Source organism: Rhincodon typus, chromosome 13 (genome assembly GCF_021869965.1).
Source record: "Rhincodon typus isolate 14 chromosome 13, sRhiTyp1.1, whole genome shotgun sequence".
NCBI lineage: Eukaryota > Metazoa > Chordata > Chondrichthyes > Orectolobiformes > Rhincodontidae > Rhincodon > Rhincodon typus.
The window spans coordinates 58164612-58180516 of record NC_063344.1 but is presented as its reverse complement, the minus strand read 5'-3'; the positions used below and the strand labels follow the sequence as shown (position 1 = coordinate 58180516).

The 15905-nt window shown below is 42.2% G+C and overlaps 1 protein-coding gene across 1 annotated transcript in view; it reads right to left on the bottom strand.

The window, feature by feature from the left end:
• Positions 1–15905, bottom strand: part of epha4b (eph receptor A4b) — a 270004-nt gene that overhangs the window by 78657 nt on the left and 175442 nt on the right. Inside the window, exons 7-9 of the mRNA XM_048604238.1 lie at positions 14372–14484; positions 11563–11725; positions 7878–7986 (exon numbers count right to left, since the gene is read on the bottom strand). Of these exons, the coding sequence (XP_048460195.1) occupies positions 7878–7986; positions 11563–11725; positions 14372–14484 (385 nt within the window). The remainder of the gene's footprint in view (positions 1–7877; positions 7987–11562; positions 11726–14371; positions 14485–15905) is intronic.

Genomic DNA, 15905 nt, shown 5'->3' with positions numbered 1-15905 from the left:
AGTGCGTACAAGAAACTTTTCTGATCCAGTATATGGATGTACCTACCGCAGAAGGTGCTAAACTTTACCTACTCTTGGCAAATAAGGCAGGGCAAGAGACTGATGTGTCAGTGGGGGAGCATTTTGGGGCCAGTCAACACCATTATCTTAGTTCTTTAATACTGATGGAAAAGGAGAGACTGGATCTAAAAGTTAAAAGTTCTAAATTGGAGGAAAGCCAATTGTGATGGAATTAGGCAAGAACTTTCAAAAGTTGATTGGGGTGTAGGGCAGATATTCACAGTTAAAGGGATGGCTGCAAAGTAGGAAGCCTTCAAAAATGAGATAACAAGAGTCCAGAGATAGCGTGTTCCTATTAGTGTGAAGGGCAAGGCTGATAGTTGTATGGAATGCTGGATGACGAGAGAAATTGAGGTTCTGGTCAAGAAAACGGAGGAAACATAGATCAGGTATAGAGAACAGGGATCAAGTGAATCCTTGAAACAGTATAAAGGCAGTAAGAGTACACTTAAGAGGGAAATCAGGACGGCAAACAGGGACATGAGATAGCTTTGGTAAATAGGGTTAAGGAGAACCCAAAAGGATTCTACAAATACCTTAAGAACAAAAGGGTAACTAGGGAGAGAATAGGGCCGCTTAAAGATCAGCAAGGCTGCCTATGTGTGGAACCACAGGAGATGTGGGAGATACTAAACAAGTATTTTGCATCAGTGTTTACTGTGGAGAAGGATATGGAAGATAGAGAACTTGGGGAAATAAACAGCGACGTCTTGAAAACCGTCCATATTACAGAGGTGGTGGTGCTGGACATGGTAAAATGCATAAAGGTGAATAAATCCCCAGGACCTGATCAGGTATACCCTAGAATTTTGTGGGAAGCTAGGGAAGTGATTGTTGGGTGCCCTTACTGAGATATTTGTATCATCCACAGACACAGCTGAGGTGCTGGCAGAATGGAGGTTGGCTAACGTGGTGCCACTATTTAAGAAAGGTGGTAAGGAAAAGCCAGCGAACTACAGACTGTTGAGCCTGACATCGGTGATGGACAAGTTGTCAGAGGGAATCTTGAGGGACAGGATTTACATGTATTTGGATTAGGGATAGTCAACTTTGTGTGTGGGAAATAATGTCTCAATAATTTTGAGTTTCTTGAAGAAGTGCCAAAGAGGATTGATGAGGGCAGAATGGTGGCTGTGATCTATATGGACTCCAGTAAGGTGTCAGACAAGGTTCCGCAAGCAGACTGGTTAGCAAGGTTAGATCACAAGGAATACAGGGAGAACCAGCCATTTGGATACAGAACTGGCTTGAAGATAGGACACAGAGGGTGGAGGGTTGCTTTTCAGACCGAAGGCCTGTGACCAGTGGTGTGCCACGGGGATTGGTGCTGGGTCCACTGCTTTTCATCATTTACATAAATTACTTGGATGTGAACATTGGAGATATGATTAATAAGTTTGCAGATGACACTCAAATTGGTGGAGTAGTGGACAGTGCAGAAAGTTACCTCAGAGTACAATGGGAGTTTGATCAGATGGGCCAAGGTTAGGCAGACAGAGTTTAATTTAGATAAATGTGAGGTGCTACATTTTGGAAAGGCAAATCAGGGCATGATTGATACACTTAATTGGTAAGATCTTGGAGAGTGTTGCTGAACAAAGAGACCTTGGAGTGTAGGTTCATAGTTCTTTGGAAGTGTAGTCGTATGTAGACAGGATAGTGAAGAAGGCATTTGGTATGCTTGCCTTTATTGGTCAGTGCATGGAGTGGAGTAGTTGGGAGGTTATGTTGCAGCTGGACAGGACATTGGTTAGGTCACTTTTGGAATACAGCATTCAGTTCTGGAATAGAAAGGATGTTGTGAAACTTGAAAGGGTTCAGAAAAGATTTACAAGGATATTGTCAGGGTTGGAGGGTTTAAGATATAGGGAGAGGCTGAATAGGCTAGAGTGTTGGAGGCTGAGGTGTGATCTTATAGAAATTTATAAAATCATGAGGGTCAGGGAAAGGGTGAATAGGCAAGGTCTTTTCCCCAGGGTAGGGGAGTCCAAAACTAGAGGGCATAGGTTTAAGGTGAGAGGGTAAAGATTTAAAAGGGACCGAAGGGGCAACCTCTTCACACAGAATGTGGTGCGTGTATGGATGGAGTTGCCAGCAAAAGTGGTGGAGGCTGGTACAAATATAACATTTAAAAGGCGTCTGGATGGGTATATGAATAGGAGGGGTTTGGCAGAATATGGGCCAAATGCTGGCAAATGGGACTGGATTAATTTAGGATATCTGTTCAGCATGGGCGAGTTGGACCGAAGGGTCTAAGTCTATGACTCTATAACTTTGGAAACCTCTTCACAATAAGATGTCATTTATTTGAAAATGTCTTTGTATAGAGGCACATTCTGTGCAATTGATGTAGATCAACGGGAGCACAATGAAGTTACGTTCCTGTCGCTCTACATTGGATTCCGTGCATCCCTTATGGTGATGACAATCTCAGACATTAAGACCACTGACGTACCTATTTCAATCCATGCTGATCCAGCTCTAGACTTGGTTAAGTGGCACTGGAATAATCAATGAAAGTACCTGGTGGCCATAGTGACTGTTCTAAATGAATTATAGCATTAAGATCTGCTGTCTTCTGTTTTAATCAATAAATTGTTACATCAACTCTTTGAATGTGATGTGGTGTTACGAAACAGAGGATGAATTGGAAAGTTAATTTGTGCCATTCATCTCAGAATTAAGACTATTTATGACAGATTTAAAGAAATCCTGGTGTGTCTTCGAAAATATGAAGACTTGAAAGGCAGTAAACAGTAATGAGGATTTGTCTGAGATTTGTCACTGCAAATTTTAAAAACTGGGCTTCACTTCTGACATAGAGATTGTGGTCAAAGTAAGACATAACCACATGGTAATAATTGATGGCTTGACAGCGGAGAAAAAATTGCTTTTATATTCACGTAAAGCCAAACACAAAATTGTTTTTGCAAAGTCTAAATTTCATTCCAAATTTGAATAGAGATGATTGCAAATTCACACTGACACCAAGAGAGTACTTGGCTCTGTTTGAGAAGGGAGTCTGGAATATGAAAGTTAAGGTTGAAGTGTGGAATTGAGACACTGTGTCCAGTTTATCACTGGGATGCGGGAGGAAATAAAGGTTCCACGTGTAATTAGAGTGAGGAGGAGGTTAGTTTTTTTTATTCCCACTGAAGTTAAATACAATTGGATGAGCAGAAAATGAGGACTATCACTGAATTTATAAGTGTAACTCATCAGTCTTGCTACTTAGGCTGAGAGCGCCGAATGGATGAGGATGGAAGGTGTGTAGAACATGTCCAATGTAACTTGTATTTAAATAAATGAATATGAAAAGATGCACTGTCCTGGATGCCGCTGGGTGGGATCTGATCTCACGTCCTGGTCAGGGAGTGGACTCAGCTGTGTGTAATTGGTTATTTCTCCCTCACTCTTACCGACACACACACTACACACGACACATAGCACACATACTATACTCACAAGACACACCCACACACCACACTGACTAGACTCACGCTCACTATACACATGCACTACACAGACCTACGTGCACACTATGCTCACTACACACACACCACACTACACACACACACTTTACACACACTATACTCGACACCCACACTACACTCACTGTGCCCGCATGCACACACACAAAAATCAACAACTTACTGGAAGACACTGAGGATGCCTTTTGAAAGCATTGCTGAGTATCCTTCCTGCTGCTGTACATATTTCAGCTGTGCGTATTTAACACAAGGGGTTAGCTAGAGCTCTAATTCTCAAGACACAGCACCAGCTCCAAGTCAACTCTAAACGTACAACCATCTTCTTATTCTGCACTCCTCTGTCAGATGTGCCTACTTGCTGCCAGTCTTGCCAAAACACTATCCAGCACAGTGAACCACATGTTATGGACATGCTGCAGGTTCCATTGGAAGAACAGCATTCATAGCAGTCAGAATCTGGGCACATTTGTGCATACTGTTGTGGGCCAGACTAACAGACCCCCCCCTCCAAGATGTATTGTGAAGATACTGTAGCCCCTAGCTTTTTATTTTAAAGGCAAGTGCCAGGCATATTATTCCAAATGCAATTTGCTGGGTTAAACTACCAGATTTGGAGAACACACTTTATTCATACACTATAGTTAAATTGCAAAACAAGAATGCCGAGATTGGAAAACTTTTAAAAAAACCTATTATTCTGTTCAGTAAGTGCTCTAATGTAGTAACACAGACCCTTGGCAAAGTCAGTAAAACAGATTGTTTCACATGCAAATCTAGCAGCCCATAAGGAAAAGCATCAAGAGAAAGCTCTGAGAAAGTGTATACAGTAAGAGATGATCCACACTTCCAAACCCAGCTGAGACCCCAGCAACAACTGCTACTGAAAAACTAAAACAAAACTGAAGAATCCTGGTTCTGTGACAGCTTGACCCCACCAAATCAGGCTGCTTCTATTGTTCAACCTTTTAAATAAAAAAAATGCAAAGGCCTCACAAGCTGTCTACAAAAACAGCTCGTCACCTCTGTCTTAAAATCTCTCTTCAAAAAAAAAGGACAAAATACACCTCTTACAGTCATAGTATCATCACAATAGCTTTATGCAGCAAGTTAAAATGCTTCTTTCACTGTGCAATTACCAGTCACCCATGACAGCATTCCATTTCCGAGCTCTACTTTGGTCTTTTTGTATTTAAATCCCAGGATCGTTCAATCCCACCAGCTGGCTTAACCAACTATTTCCATCTTGGTTTTGGAAGGACAATGTACCACCACAGTGATTTTTTCAATTCCTTTTATGTATGACAACAATTCTACCTCCCATCACAATGTTTTGATGACAGGCAAGTGCAGCTAAAGACTCCCCCAGCTCATCATTGTGCTTTTAATGTTAGTCAAAGAAGAAGGAACCCTCTCTCTTTCCTTGGTGAGATACTTCTGGGGATGTGTGCATCATTGCGTGGCTGCAATTTATATCCATCCATCTTTGGTGATTGAGGACCTTTTAGAGCCATAGCAGTCTGTGTCTTTACAATGCTGCCACAATGTTGTCTGGTGCTCCAATGCAAGTTTTTCTTTTCTTTCTGTGGTACTATTCATTTAGGGACCTGACATAATATCAATCGAAACAAGATATTCAACATTGTCCTTCACCAAGTTTCAAATCAGAGAACAATGTTCTAACACATTATGTTATCCATTCCCAGACTCTTTTATTTGACTGAGACTTTTAGGCTGAGTACCCAACTCTCCATTCAGATGGAAAGAGAGACATGTTAGGGACACCTAGACGAGCTTTAATGAAAGGATTCATTACACCGCCATTAACATATTTCTCATATTGATGTATAATATTTCCAGATACTCTAATTAAGTACCTGGGGAGAAATTAGCTATTTAATATTTTAATTAATGACACGCTTAAACCCAACCAGACTTTAGTGAAGGTGTTTGCTGTCACATTAAAAACTGTAACAATTTTTATTCATTTCTCTGCAGGCATTAAGGTGTAAACTGTCAAATAAATTGATGGCTTTTCAGCAAACTGTACTGCAGTATACCTTCAGGCTGAAATGTAAATCTCTGATGCATCACAGTGGAAAAACAGCTCGAACAGAAAACAATAATGTATTTACATCTAGATCACTAGCTTTATTTATAGTCTCCGTATGTACCTCAAGGAAGAACATCTATGTCAGTACAGTCAGAGAAAGTCCTATTGGCTAATCCTTCTAATATTCAAGCTGGTATTCCTTTCAAATAAAGATTATATTATAAAAATGGCAAACTTGCTGCCCTGTGTCAGTCTCAGTTGAGAGGTTAAACTAAATTCTACATCACAGAGTTTAACCAAACACACGAGGTGCTGTCAATAAAGACAGGGCTGACTACTCCAAAGTCACTTGTTACTGCTAACTTTGCTGATGGAACATGACCGCTGGATTTAACATACAGGCAACATGAGGAAGAAAATGACATCTGCAGACTAACTGATTATCATATGTTTTAAAGGTAAATAATGAGAAAGTATCACACATCAAATGCCTCAGTGTCTCTGATTCATAACGCTTTCATTTTCAATCTAGCTGTGAAAACTTTTAGCTGAATTGCAAGGCAAAGCAGCTATTGACTGAGCACAGCTCTGGAAGTTTCTTCACCAAAGTGCCAGGATGAGCACATATCAAAACCAATTTGGCCATTGGCAAGAAACCATTTCAGAGGAAATGTCAGGATGTGAATACCCACAGGTATTCATTGGATGTGCATTGTCTGAAATGAAAAGTCTACTGACTTAGATGGCTGTGAATTTCCATGAGAAATGTCCTTTTTTGTCGCTGAGGCTCAGTAACAAAGAGGGGAATTATGCAGGTGACTACATGTTCATAGGGGAGTTTTGACCCATTGCTTCACTTTGCAGGACTTTTCTGGTAATGCCATTGAACAGATTAAATGGATAAAATTCCAAGATGGGACAGGTCCTTTGTGGATCATGGAAAGAATGTATTTACTTGCCAAATTGCCACTTCACTATCCATGCTTTTTCATATTTGGATATTTTTCCTACCAGAAACACACATTGGAATATCTGCCAATATAGCGTTGGAATTAACGACTATGATGTTTTAACAGGGAGCATCCTTACATTCACAGCCAGTTGTCCAACAAAATCAGTGAAGAGGATGTATGGAGTCTGCAGAGGGATATAGATGGGTTAAGTGAGAAAGCACCAGTTTTGGCAAAGTAAGTATAAGGTGGAAAATGTTCCCTGTGGCAGGAAGAGTAGAAAAGCAGCATTTGATTCAATGGAGAGAGATCACAGAACTGTGAAGGTGCAGAGATGTCCTGGTACATGAATCGTTCAATGTTAGTATGCAAGTACAACAGTTGATTAGAATAACAAGGTAGATGTTGTAATTCATTACAAGGGGAATGGAATATCAAAAGTCGGGATGTTTTACTATAGTCGTATAGGGTGTCGACGAGACTACATCTGAAGTTATTGCTTACAGTTCCAGACTTCTTGTTTAAGAACAGAAACACGTGCATGAGAAAGTTCAGAGAAGGTTCACTCAACTGATAGTTGGAATGAGGGTGGGGGAAGGGAGTGGAGGGAGGATGTCATGAGATTCGGTTGGACAGGCTAGGTCTCTCGTGAAGATGAGAAGAATGGGACTTACAATTATATGATCCTGGGGAGTTAGACATGTTGAATACTGAAAGGATGTCTCCCTTGTTAAAAAGACTGGAACTGGGGGAGATCTTTAAGGCATATCTCAGATGGAAATGATGCAATCGTCTTCTCCCTCAGAAAATTGCGTGTGTCTGGAGCAGTCTCTCTTAAAGAGCTGTGCAGGGATGCGTACAATGTTTGTTAAGGCAGATGTAGGTAGATTGTTGACTGACAAAGGAATGAAAGGATATTGGGGTAGGTTGGACAGTAGATTTGAGGCCACAATCCATTCAGCCATAGGGTTTACTGGCCTACTCCTGTTCCTAGTTTTCCAGACGTTCTTCCGGAGCTGTCACTGTCTCCATTTCTGTCTTGCTGTCTCTCCTTCAATTTTTCTCATTACTGAACTTACCTGTGATGCGCTCCCAGTTGTTTACTTATTTGTGTTAAAGCTCGACATAGCTGCTTTCTGATACTTGAGTTAACCTCATGGACATTCTAAATCAACAAATGATCTTTCTGCTCCAGCACTAACAACACTGCATCACAGTATGACAGTACAGGTTGACAGGGTTGTACAACAGTGGGTATTAGTGTGTCTTAAATCTACACTTTTAAAGCGATGCAAAACAAATTGACAAGCAATTAATTTGTTTTACCTTCCACTAATGACAAAGCAGGTAACAAGAAAGATCAGGAGCACTATCCCCCCAGCAATGGATACCGCCATGATGGTGGGTTGGTTTGGATCACCGATAGCTAGCATGTCTAAAAAAGGAAGAAAAACAGTGCACAGGTTGTACAGTGTATTCTCCGAAATAGAATTACAAACATTGTAAGATATAAATACTACAAGATTGCAGATCTTTGTTGTTCTGATTATTTATTAGCTGCCATGTTGACATACTGCGGTGACCTGGTCACTGTCACAAATTGATATTGACTGTGTGTCAGATGCAAAGGGAAACCTGAACTGTTCTACATGTTCCAATAATGTCAGAAAATCTTCAAACATTCCACAAATAATGGCATTTCTGTCCCTCTCTCAGTTAATCTCTCTTTTGTGAAATACTTAATAGCCTCAGGTAGTTGGTCTATGTGTGTAGCCATTGTCTGGAACTGCTGGCACCTTGCTCTGTTGCTTGATATCCATACGTACATATTGCTTGTCAAGGACTTTTCCTTAGTAATTGGGCTTGGGTAAGTTTGAGATCTCTGAAAGGACTCCATTAGGAACAGAAGGACATTTCCTCCCTTTAAATAATTTATCTTCTCACCCCATTTGATTCCTCAGAAAAGAAAAATGGCACAATTTGGGTTGAACTCTCATTTCCCAAAGAAAATGCACTCTTCACCACCCTCACCCTGACACCCCCCGCCCACCACCCCAGTCATCAACAGACAGTTGTTATCTCGTGAGGAACAATACCATTGCACTTTGGAAGAATGGATAGTGATCTTATTGAAACATACAAGAACCTGAGGGGGACCTGACATGGTGGGTGCCGAATGTTTCCCCTATGGAGAAGACTTCAACCAGGGGATTGAGTTCAACACAAGGGCCTTCTTGTTTAAGAGAGAGTCATAGATCTGTACAGCATGAAAACAGACCCTTCATTCCAATTCGTCTGTGCTGACCAGATATCTTAAATTAATCTCGTCCCATTTGCAAGCATTTGGCCCATATCCCTCTATACCCATCCTGATGCCTTTTAAATGTTGTAATTGTACCAGCCTCCACCATCTCCTTGGACAACACATTCCATACGCGCACCACCCTCTGCATGAAAAAGTTGCCTCTTAGATCCTTTTTAAATCTTTCCCCTCTCGCCTTAAACCTATGCCCTCTAATATTGGACTCCCCTACCCTGTGGAAAAGACCTTAGCTATTCACCCTTTCCATACTTCTGTAAGATCACCCCTCCACCTCAGATGCTCCAGGGAAAAATGCCCCAGCCTATTCAGCCTCTCCCTAGAGCTCAAACCCTCCAACCCTGGCAACATCCTTGTAAATCTTTAACAACATCTTTTCCTGAAGCAGGGATGCCAAAACTGAATGCAGTATTCCAAAAGTGGCCTCACTAATGTCCTGCTCAGCTACAACATGACCTCCCAACTGCTTCAGTCAGTACACTGACCAATAAAGGCAAGCGTACCAAACACCTTCTTCACTACCCTGTCTACCTGCAATTCCACCTCCAAGGAACCATGAATCCGCACCCTGAGGTTTCTTTGACAGCAACACTCCCTGGAACGTTACCATTAAGTGTATAAGTCCTGTCCTGGTTTGTCTGACCAAAATGCAACACCTCGCATTAATCTAAATTAAATTCCATTTGCCACTCCTCAGCACATTTACCCATCTGATCAAGGCCCCATTGTACACTGAGATAATCTTCTTCGCTGTCTAATACACCACCAATTTTGGTGTCGTCTGCAAACTTACTGACCACACCTCCTAATTCACATCCAAATCATGTGTATAAATGAAAAAAAAAACTCACTGGACTCAGCACCAATCCTTGCAACACACCGCCGGTCACCGGCGTCCAGTCTGAAACACAACCCTCCACCATCAGCCTCTGTCTTGAAGCTAGGAGACAATTTTGCATCCAACTGGCTAGCTCTCCCTGGATTCCATGTGATCTAACCTTGCTAACCAGTCTGCCATACGGAACCTTGTCGATCACCTTCCAGACATCCGTACAGACATCGTCCACTGCTCTGCCTTCGTCACTCTTCTTTGTCAGTTCTTCAAAAAACTCAATCAAGTTAGTGATACACGCTTACCATGCACAATTCCATGCGACTATCCCTAATGGGTCCTTGCCTCTCCAAGTACATGTAAAGCCTGTCTCTCAGAATCCCCTCCAATAACTTACCCACCACTGACGTCAGGCTCACCTGTCTATAATTCCCTAGCTTTTCCTTTCCAACCTTCTTAAATATTGGCACCACATTTGCTAATCTCCAGCCTTCCAGCAACTCACCTGTGGCTATCGGCAATAGAAATATCTCACCGAGGGGACCCAGCGATCACTTCCCTAGCTTCCTGCAAACTTCTGGGGTACACCTGATCAAGTCCTGGGGATTTATCCACCGTTGTGCATTTTAAGACACCCAGCACCATCTCCTCTGTAATATCGACACTTTTCAAGATATCACTATTTATGTCTCCAAGTTCTCTAGCTTCCATATCCCTCTCTAGAGAAAATAAAGACATTTCCTCTTAGAGGGTTGAGTGTCTTTGGAATTCTGCTCCACTGGGTGGTGGAGGCAGGGTCGTTGAATACCACTGAGGCAAAGGTATATTGATTTTTGACTAACGAGGGAGTCAAGGGTTATTGGAGGTATGAAGGAATTTGAATCAAATCAGCCATGATCCTTTGGAATGGTGGGCCAAGCTCAAGGATCCAAAGTGCCTTCTCCTACTCTTGATTCATATGTTCCCATTGGAACAAGCAAGCTCAGTAGGAGCTTCTTCTTTGGTATTTCAGGACCTTTAAGCCTATTTAGTTGATTCAATGACCTTTCTGTAGAGTCCAGACATATGTACTCACATGCACAGATTCACAGATCTTTTCATTCTTTGCGACTCAAAGATTAACACAGTCAGCCTATGATTAGCTCTGCAGGGATCAAACTGAATTAGTTTCAGCCCAACAGATTTGGTCAGTGAAGGCTTTAAAAATGAGTCGGGATTTATCGAACACTTGTAAATGTTATTCTTTTTAATGTTGGTTCATAGTCCTGTTGTATACAGAAAAAGCTCCCAGCCTTCAGAAGTGAATGCCATTTTCATTGTCTGATCAAGTATTAGTTCTCTCTAGCTAGGAATAAAAAAGTAATAATCCACTCCAGAGAATAATCATTATACCTTTACTATCACCAGTCATGCTATGTCTTTGAACAAATGTATCAACATGCTATGTGCTCTTGTAATTTTGACTCACAGTATCTGTATTCAAGGACATTGAGTTTAAGACACTTTCCCTCTTGGTTATTCAAAAGCTATCTTTATTATTAGTGCATTATGAGCATTTTAACTTAAAGCAGCACTGCTCCTCATCTCAACAGGGTACTTGTATTACAGTTGCAAATTCCTTAAAGCTGCAAGGATGTACTCACCTACAATATTGTCATCATCACCACTGCATGACAAATAATTCCCGCATCTGCCCAAAAACGTGCTCATTTCACATCTCTGATTGAATATTTCCTCCAGAATCTTTGCTGTCAATGACTGCAAATAGAGCCATTGCTGGCTTCAATTTACTCCTGTGCTATAATCTTCATGTTTTGACATCAATATGGTTTGTTCTCAGTCGATTTTTCTGTGCTTACCTTCTTGACTGGTCTCCAGCTCAATTTCACCACCGTAAGTGCCGTGTCCTCCGCTAGTGTGAGCCTTGACCCGAAACACATACGTTGTGCCTGGTTTTAGACCATCGACTGTCATGCTGTTCGATTTGGTTCTTAAAACTGTGTAGTTTTGGTCCTTTTGATTCTGTTGTAATGAACATAAAAGGTGTAATTATTGTACCGCGACTGGACTCCTTCTGCTCTGAAACATCTGTAGGTTAATGATCACCCCCTGTAGATATCGGAGATCTTTCTTCTTTATCCTTTCATGGGATATGGGCATCACCAACAAGGCCAGCATTTGAACTGAACGGCTTTCTGGACCATTTCAGAGGACAGAGCCAAACACATTTGTGTGGATATGGATCACATATGGGCCAGACCAGATTTACTTCCCTAAAGGATATTAGTGAACCAGATGAGGTTTTAGGATGATTGGTGATAATTTCACTGTCACTACGAAACTAACCTTCAATTCCAGTTTTTGTTAATTGAATCTAAGTACCATTAACTGCCAGGATACAACTTGAATCCATGTCTGCAGTGTCTTAGCCTGAACCTCTGGATTACTAGTCTAGTGATATTCTCACTTCATACCATCTCTCCCACATTCTGGATAAAAATAACCAGGGCATTTGACACATTTATGAATCTTTGCCCGGGTGCCCACGTCCAAGCAGTTGATCTGCCCGCCCCGTCGCTTCAGAAAGCTGGAGGAAGTCTGCAAAGTCCCAATTGGTCTCCTGAACCCATCCCAAACCAGACTTCTGCAGGGTCAAATGGACCTCTGACCTCGTGAAGATTATTGGCCTTTCTGGGTCTTGAACTCATCTCTCCAAAAATAGCCTGTGAAATAACACCAAAGAGGCCAGTATCCTGTCACCAAGTCACCCTTTATTTACAAGTGTACAATACATGACACAGACGCACCTAACTCAGAGCCAGCTGTCAGTCGGAGCAGACCCTTGACGCTCCTGTTTATATGTGTCAGCCAGGGCTCCCTGATTGAACCAGGCTAACATCCCCAATCAGGGAATTCACATTCTATGAGGTCCACCTGGCTGACTTTGTCACAATCACTCCAGCCTGCACTGGAAACGGCTTCCTACCATTGACACAGCAGCTGTTGTTGTTACTTTGGGGGGTCTTAGCACCTCATTTCCTGCCTTGAGTGGCCTCAGGAATTCAGCCCATCACAGACGAAGTTGGTTGAAGTCATATAAAACAAGTTGGGAATCAAAACAAGTCAATAGCCTGTTTGCACCATCTCTGATTTGGATGCAATGGAAGCAGACTGCAGATTCACCAGCTTGTGTCTCACTATTGCTGTTTCACACCCAGTGCGTGCCAATCCACACATCCTCCCCTGCACTTGTACTTCTTCATAAAGCTGGCACCATCCTTTAGAATTAGCATTTGGTAAAAACAGAAAGGCTGAACACCCTGCTCCCTGATACCCACTGAAACGTTAGTTCCATCACTTTGCTTGGAATGACACAAAGAGATGTTTACCACTGACTGCAGGAGTGTTTGTGATTCCAGGTGACAGGATATCTCTCAGAATCAAGATAATTCTTCCCTTTCATCAGAGGCCGAGAAACAACACACAATAAAGTTTCAATGGGATGAAAGGGATCGTCTCACAGAATAGCTGCGACAATTAGGCTGCTCGGCAAAGTAATCTGGGTTGAGATGTTTTTTTATTTGTACAATTCTGGTTTGTGGGGGTGGTGCTGGGGTAGTTCCATGACAAAAATGGAACATGAAAAGACATATTGCTGTCTGCTTCATGTCTTTTTTAATCAGGTACAATTATACCAGCAGCAGCTAGGAAGAGAAACGCAATCTTTTTGACAATCAGATTAGCAGACTCCGGCAGTTTCGTGGGAAGGGGATGGTCTTAAGGCATTGCAGTGAGACTGTTAATCCAGCCGCAGCAGATGGCGGAATTTGAATTCGATACAAAAAATCTGGAATTAAGAACTTACTGATGACCAAATAACCATTGTTGATTTTCAGTAAAACTCATCTGCCTTCCCAACCTGATCTGGCCTATGTGATACTCCAGACCAACAGCAATGTGGTTCACTCTCAACTGCCCTCTGAAATGGCATAGCAAGCCACTCAGTTCTATCAATTGTTACAAAGTCTCAACAAAGAAATAAAACCGGACAGTCTGCTCGCAATCGACCTAGGCACCAGACAAGTCAACAGCAGAAACAGCCTTCTTGACCCTGCAAAGTCCTCCTTACTAACATCTGGGAACTAGTGCCAAAATTGAGACAGCTGTCTCTCAGACTGTTGAAGAACAGCCTGACTTAGTCATACTCACGGAATCATACCTTGCAGACAATGTCCCAGTCATCACCATTACAATTCTTAGATATGTCCTGACCAACCAGCAGGACAAAACCCATAGAGATGGTGGCACAGTGATATACAGTCAGGAGGAAATTGCCCTGGCAGTCCTCAACATTGACTCCGGACCCCATGAAGTCTCATGGCTTCAAGGGTAAACATGGACAGGAAACTTCCTGCTGACTACCACGTACCATCCTCCCTCAGCTGATGAATCAGTGCTCCTCCGTGTGGAGCAGCTGCCTTGTCTCACTCATTGTCTCCCCATAGAACATGCTTCAGTTTGGGACTGAATAGTACAGGGGATTGACCAATGGCCCTCCACTCTGCAGCGAGGTACCTTGTTGCTTGAACATGCTTTGCTGCTTTTAGGATATCATTTAGTCAATGATTATGTATTAATCAGGAATTCTGTGAAGTTTTCAATACTGACCTTTTCATAGTAGATAACTTCATACTCCACAATGACACCATTAGCATGGTCTGGTCCCTGCCAAGCCAGAGTGATACTATCCTTACTCCTCCTTTCCTTCAGGATCACATTCACTTGAACAGAGATGAAGTCAGATTATTAGTTAAATGATACATTTCCTTGGTTATCAGTTCATGAGACAAACGTGCCTGTATTGTATATTACTCCATTAATAAAAGGAATATTTATCCTGTCTGTCATATTTACTTAACTTTGCTCCGGTCTTTGCTTCCACGCCCCAAGATCCTGTGAACAGATATCATTAGTCATGTCTTACGAGTTGCACAAGGCAGTGCTCTGTGATATGCCACATGACACTCTAGTGGAAGCGAGACATCAATTCACAACACAGCTGTCACATTTTCTGAAGAAGGGTCCTGACCCAAAACGTCAACTTTCCTGCTCCTCTGATGCTGCCTGGCCTGCTGTGTTCATCCAGCTCCACACTGTGTTATCTCTGACTCCAGCATCGGCAGTTCTTGCTATCTCTGAGTCACTCACATCTATCTCATGCGTTCATTGAGAGCTTCAGAATCTTAAAATATCCAAACAAGGAAGGCGAAGAACACAGGAGCAAGCTCCTTGGTGCTGCCAAGAAGACTGTTACCATAAAAGCTTATGCTGATAATCCACCAGGATCTCTGACTCACTTTCCCAGTTTGGGCAGTTACAAAGGCAACAGGAATTCCTTCTACGATCTGGTGCTTCACTGCAGTTCATTCACTAAACCATCAGAAGAAGTAGTTGTTGTTGGGCTCTACAGCAGCATCTCAAATCAGCAGGGTCCACTTCAAAGAAGATAGCAGCCCTCTCAGTAGGCTGACTATTTCTGACTTAGCTTTAACCAAAGCCAATTTCAGGACCATCTTGAACTTTTCAACCAGTTCCCTGTCTTCATGGTCTCAGCCCCTACCCTATCCTCTCTTCTGGCCTGCCCACATGAACAATGGTGTTTGCTTTGACAGTACACGGCCGTGACCATTGCTTTAGACTACAACAGCTGTATCTGTGCTTCTCTCATAGCCTCAAGCCTGTCTCATTCTTCTTTTGTGGATCTGATACACCTGGGGGTTCTTCTGAGCATTGGGTTCTCAGAGATTACACTGAATCCTTGTACCTCTACCTTGTCCTTAACCTTTGAGTGACTCTCCCACAATCTCTGCCATACTATAACCTCTCTTTCCAATACACATTGTATTGAATATAGCTCTTCAGTAAAGTGTTTCTCCTCTGCTCCTCTTGGACTCTCAGTTCCAAGGGTTCATTCTGGCAATGGCACAGCAGCATTACCACTTACACCGCCATCATTAACCTAATCATCTTTAATTTCCCAATTACCAGGGACTCCAAAACCAGGGATCACAGTATAGGTTTAAGGACTTTTTGGACTGAAATGAGGAAAAACGTCTTCACCCAGACAGCAGTCAGCTTGTGGAATTCCCTGTCTTGGAAAGCGGTTGAGGCCATAACATTGAATATTTTCAAGAAGGAACGG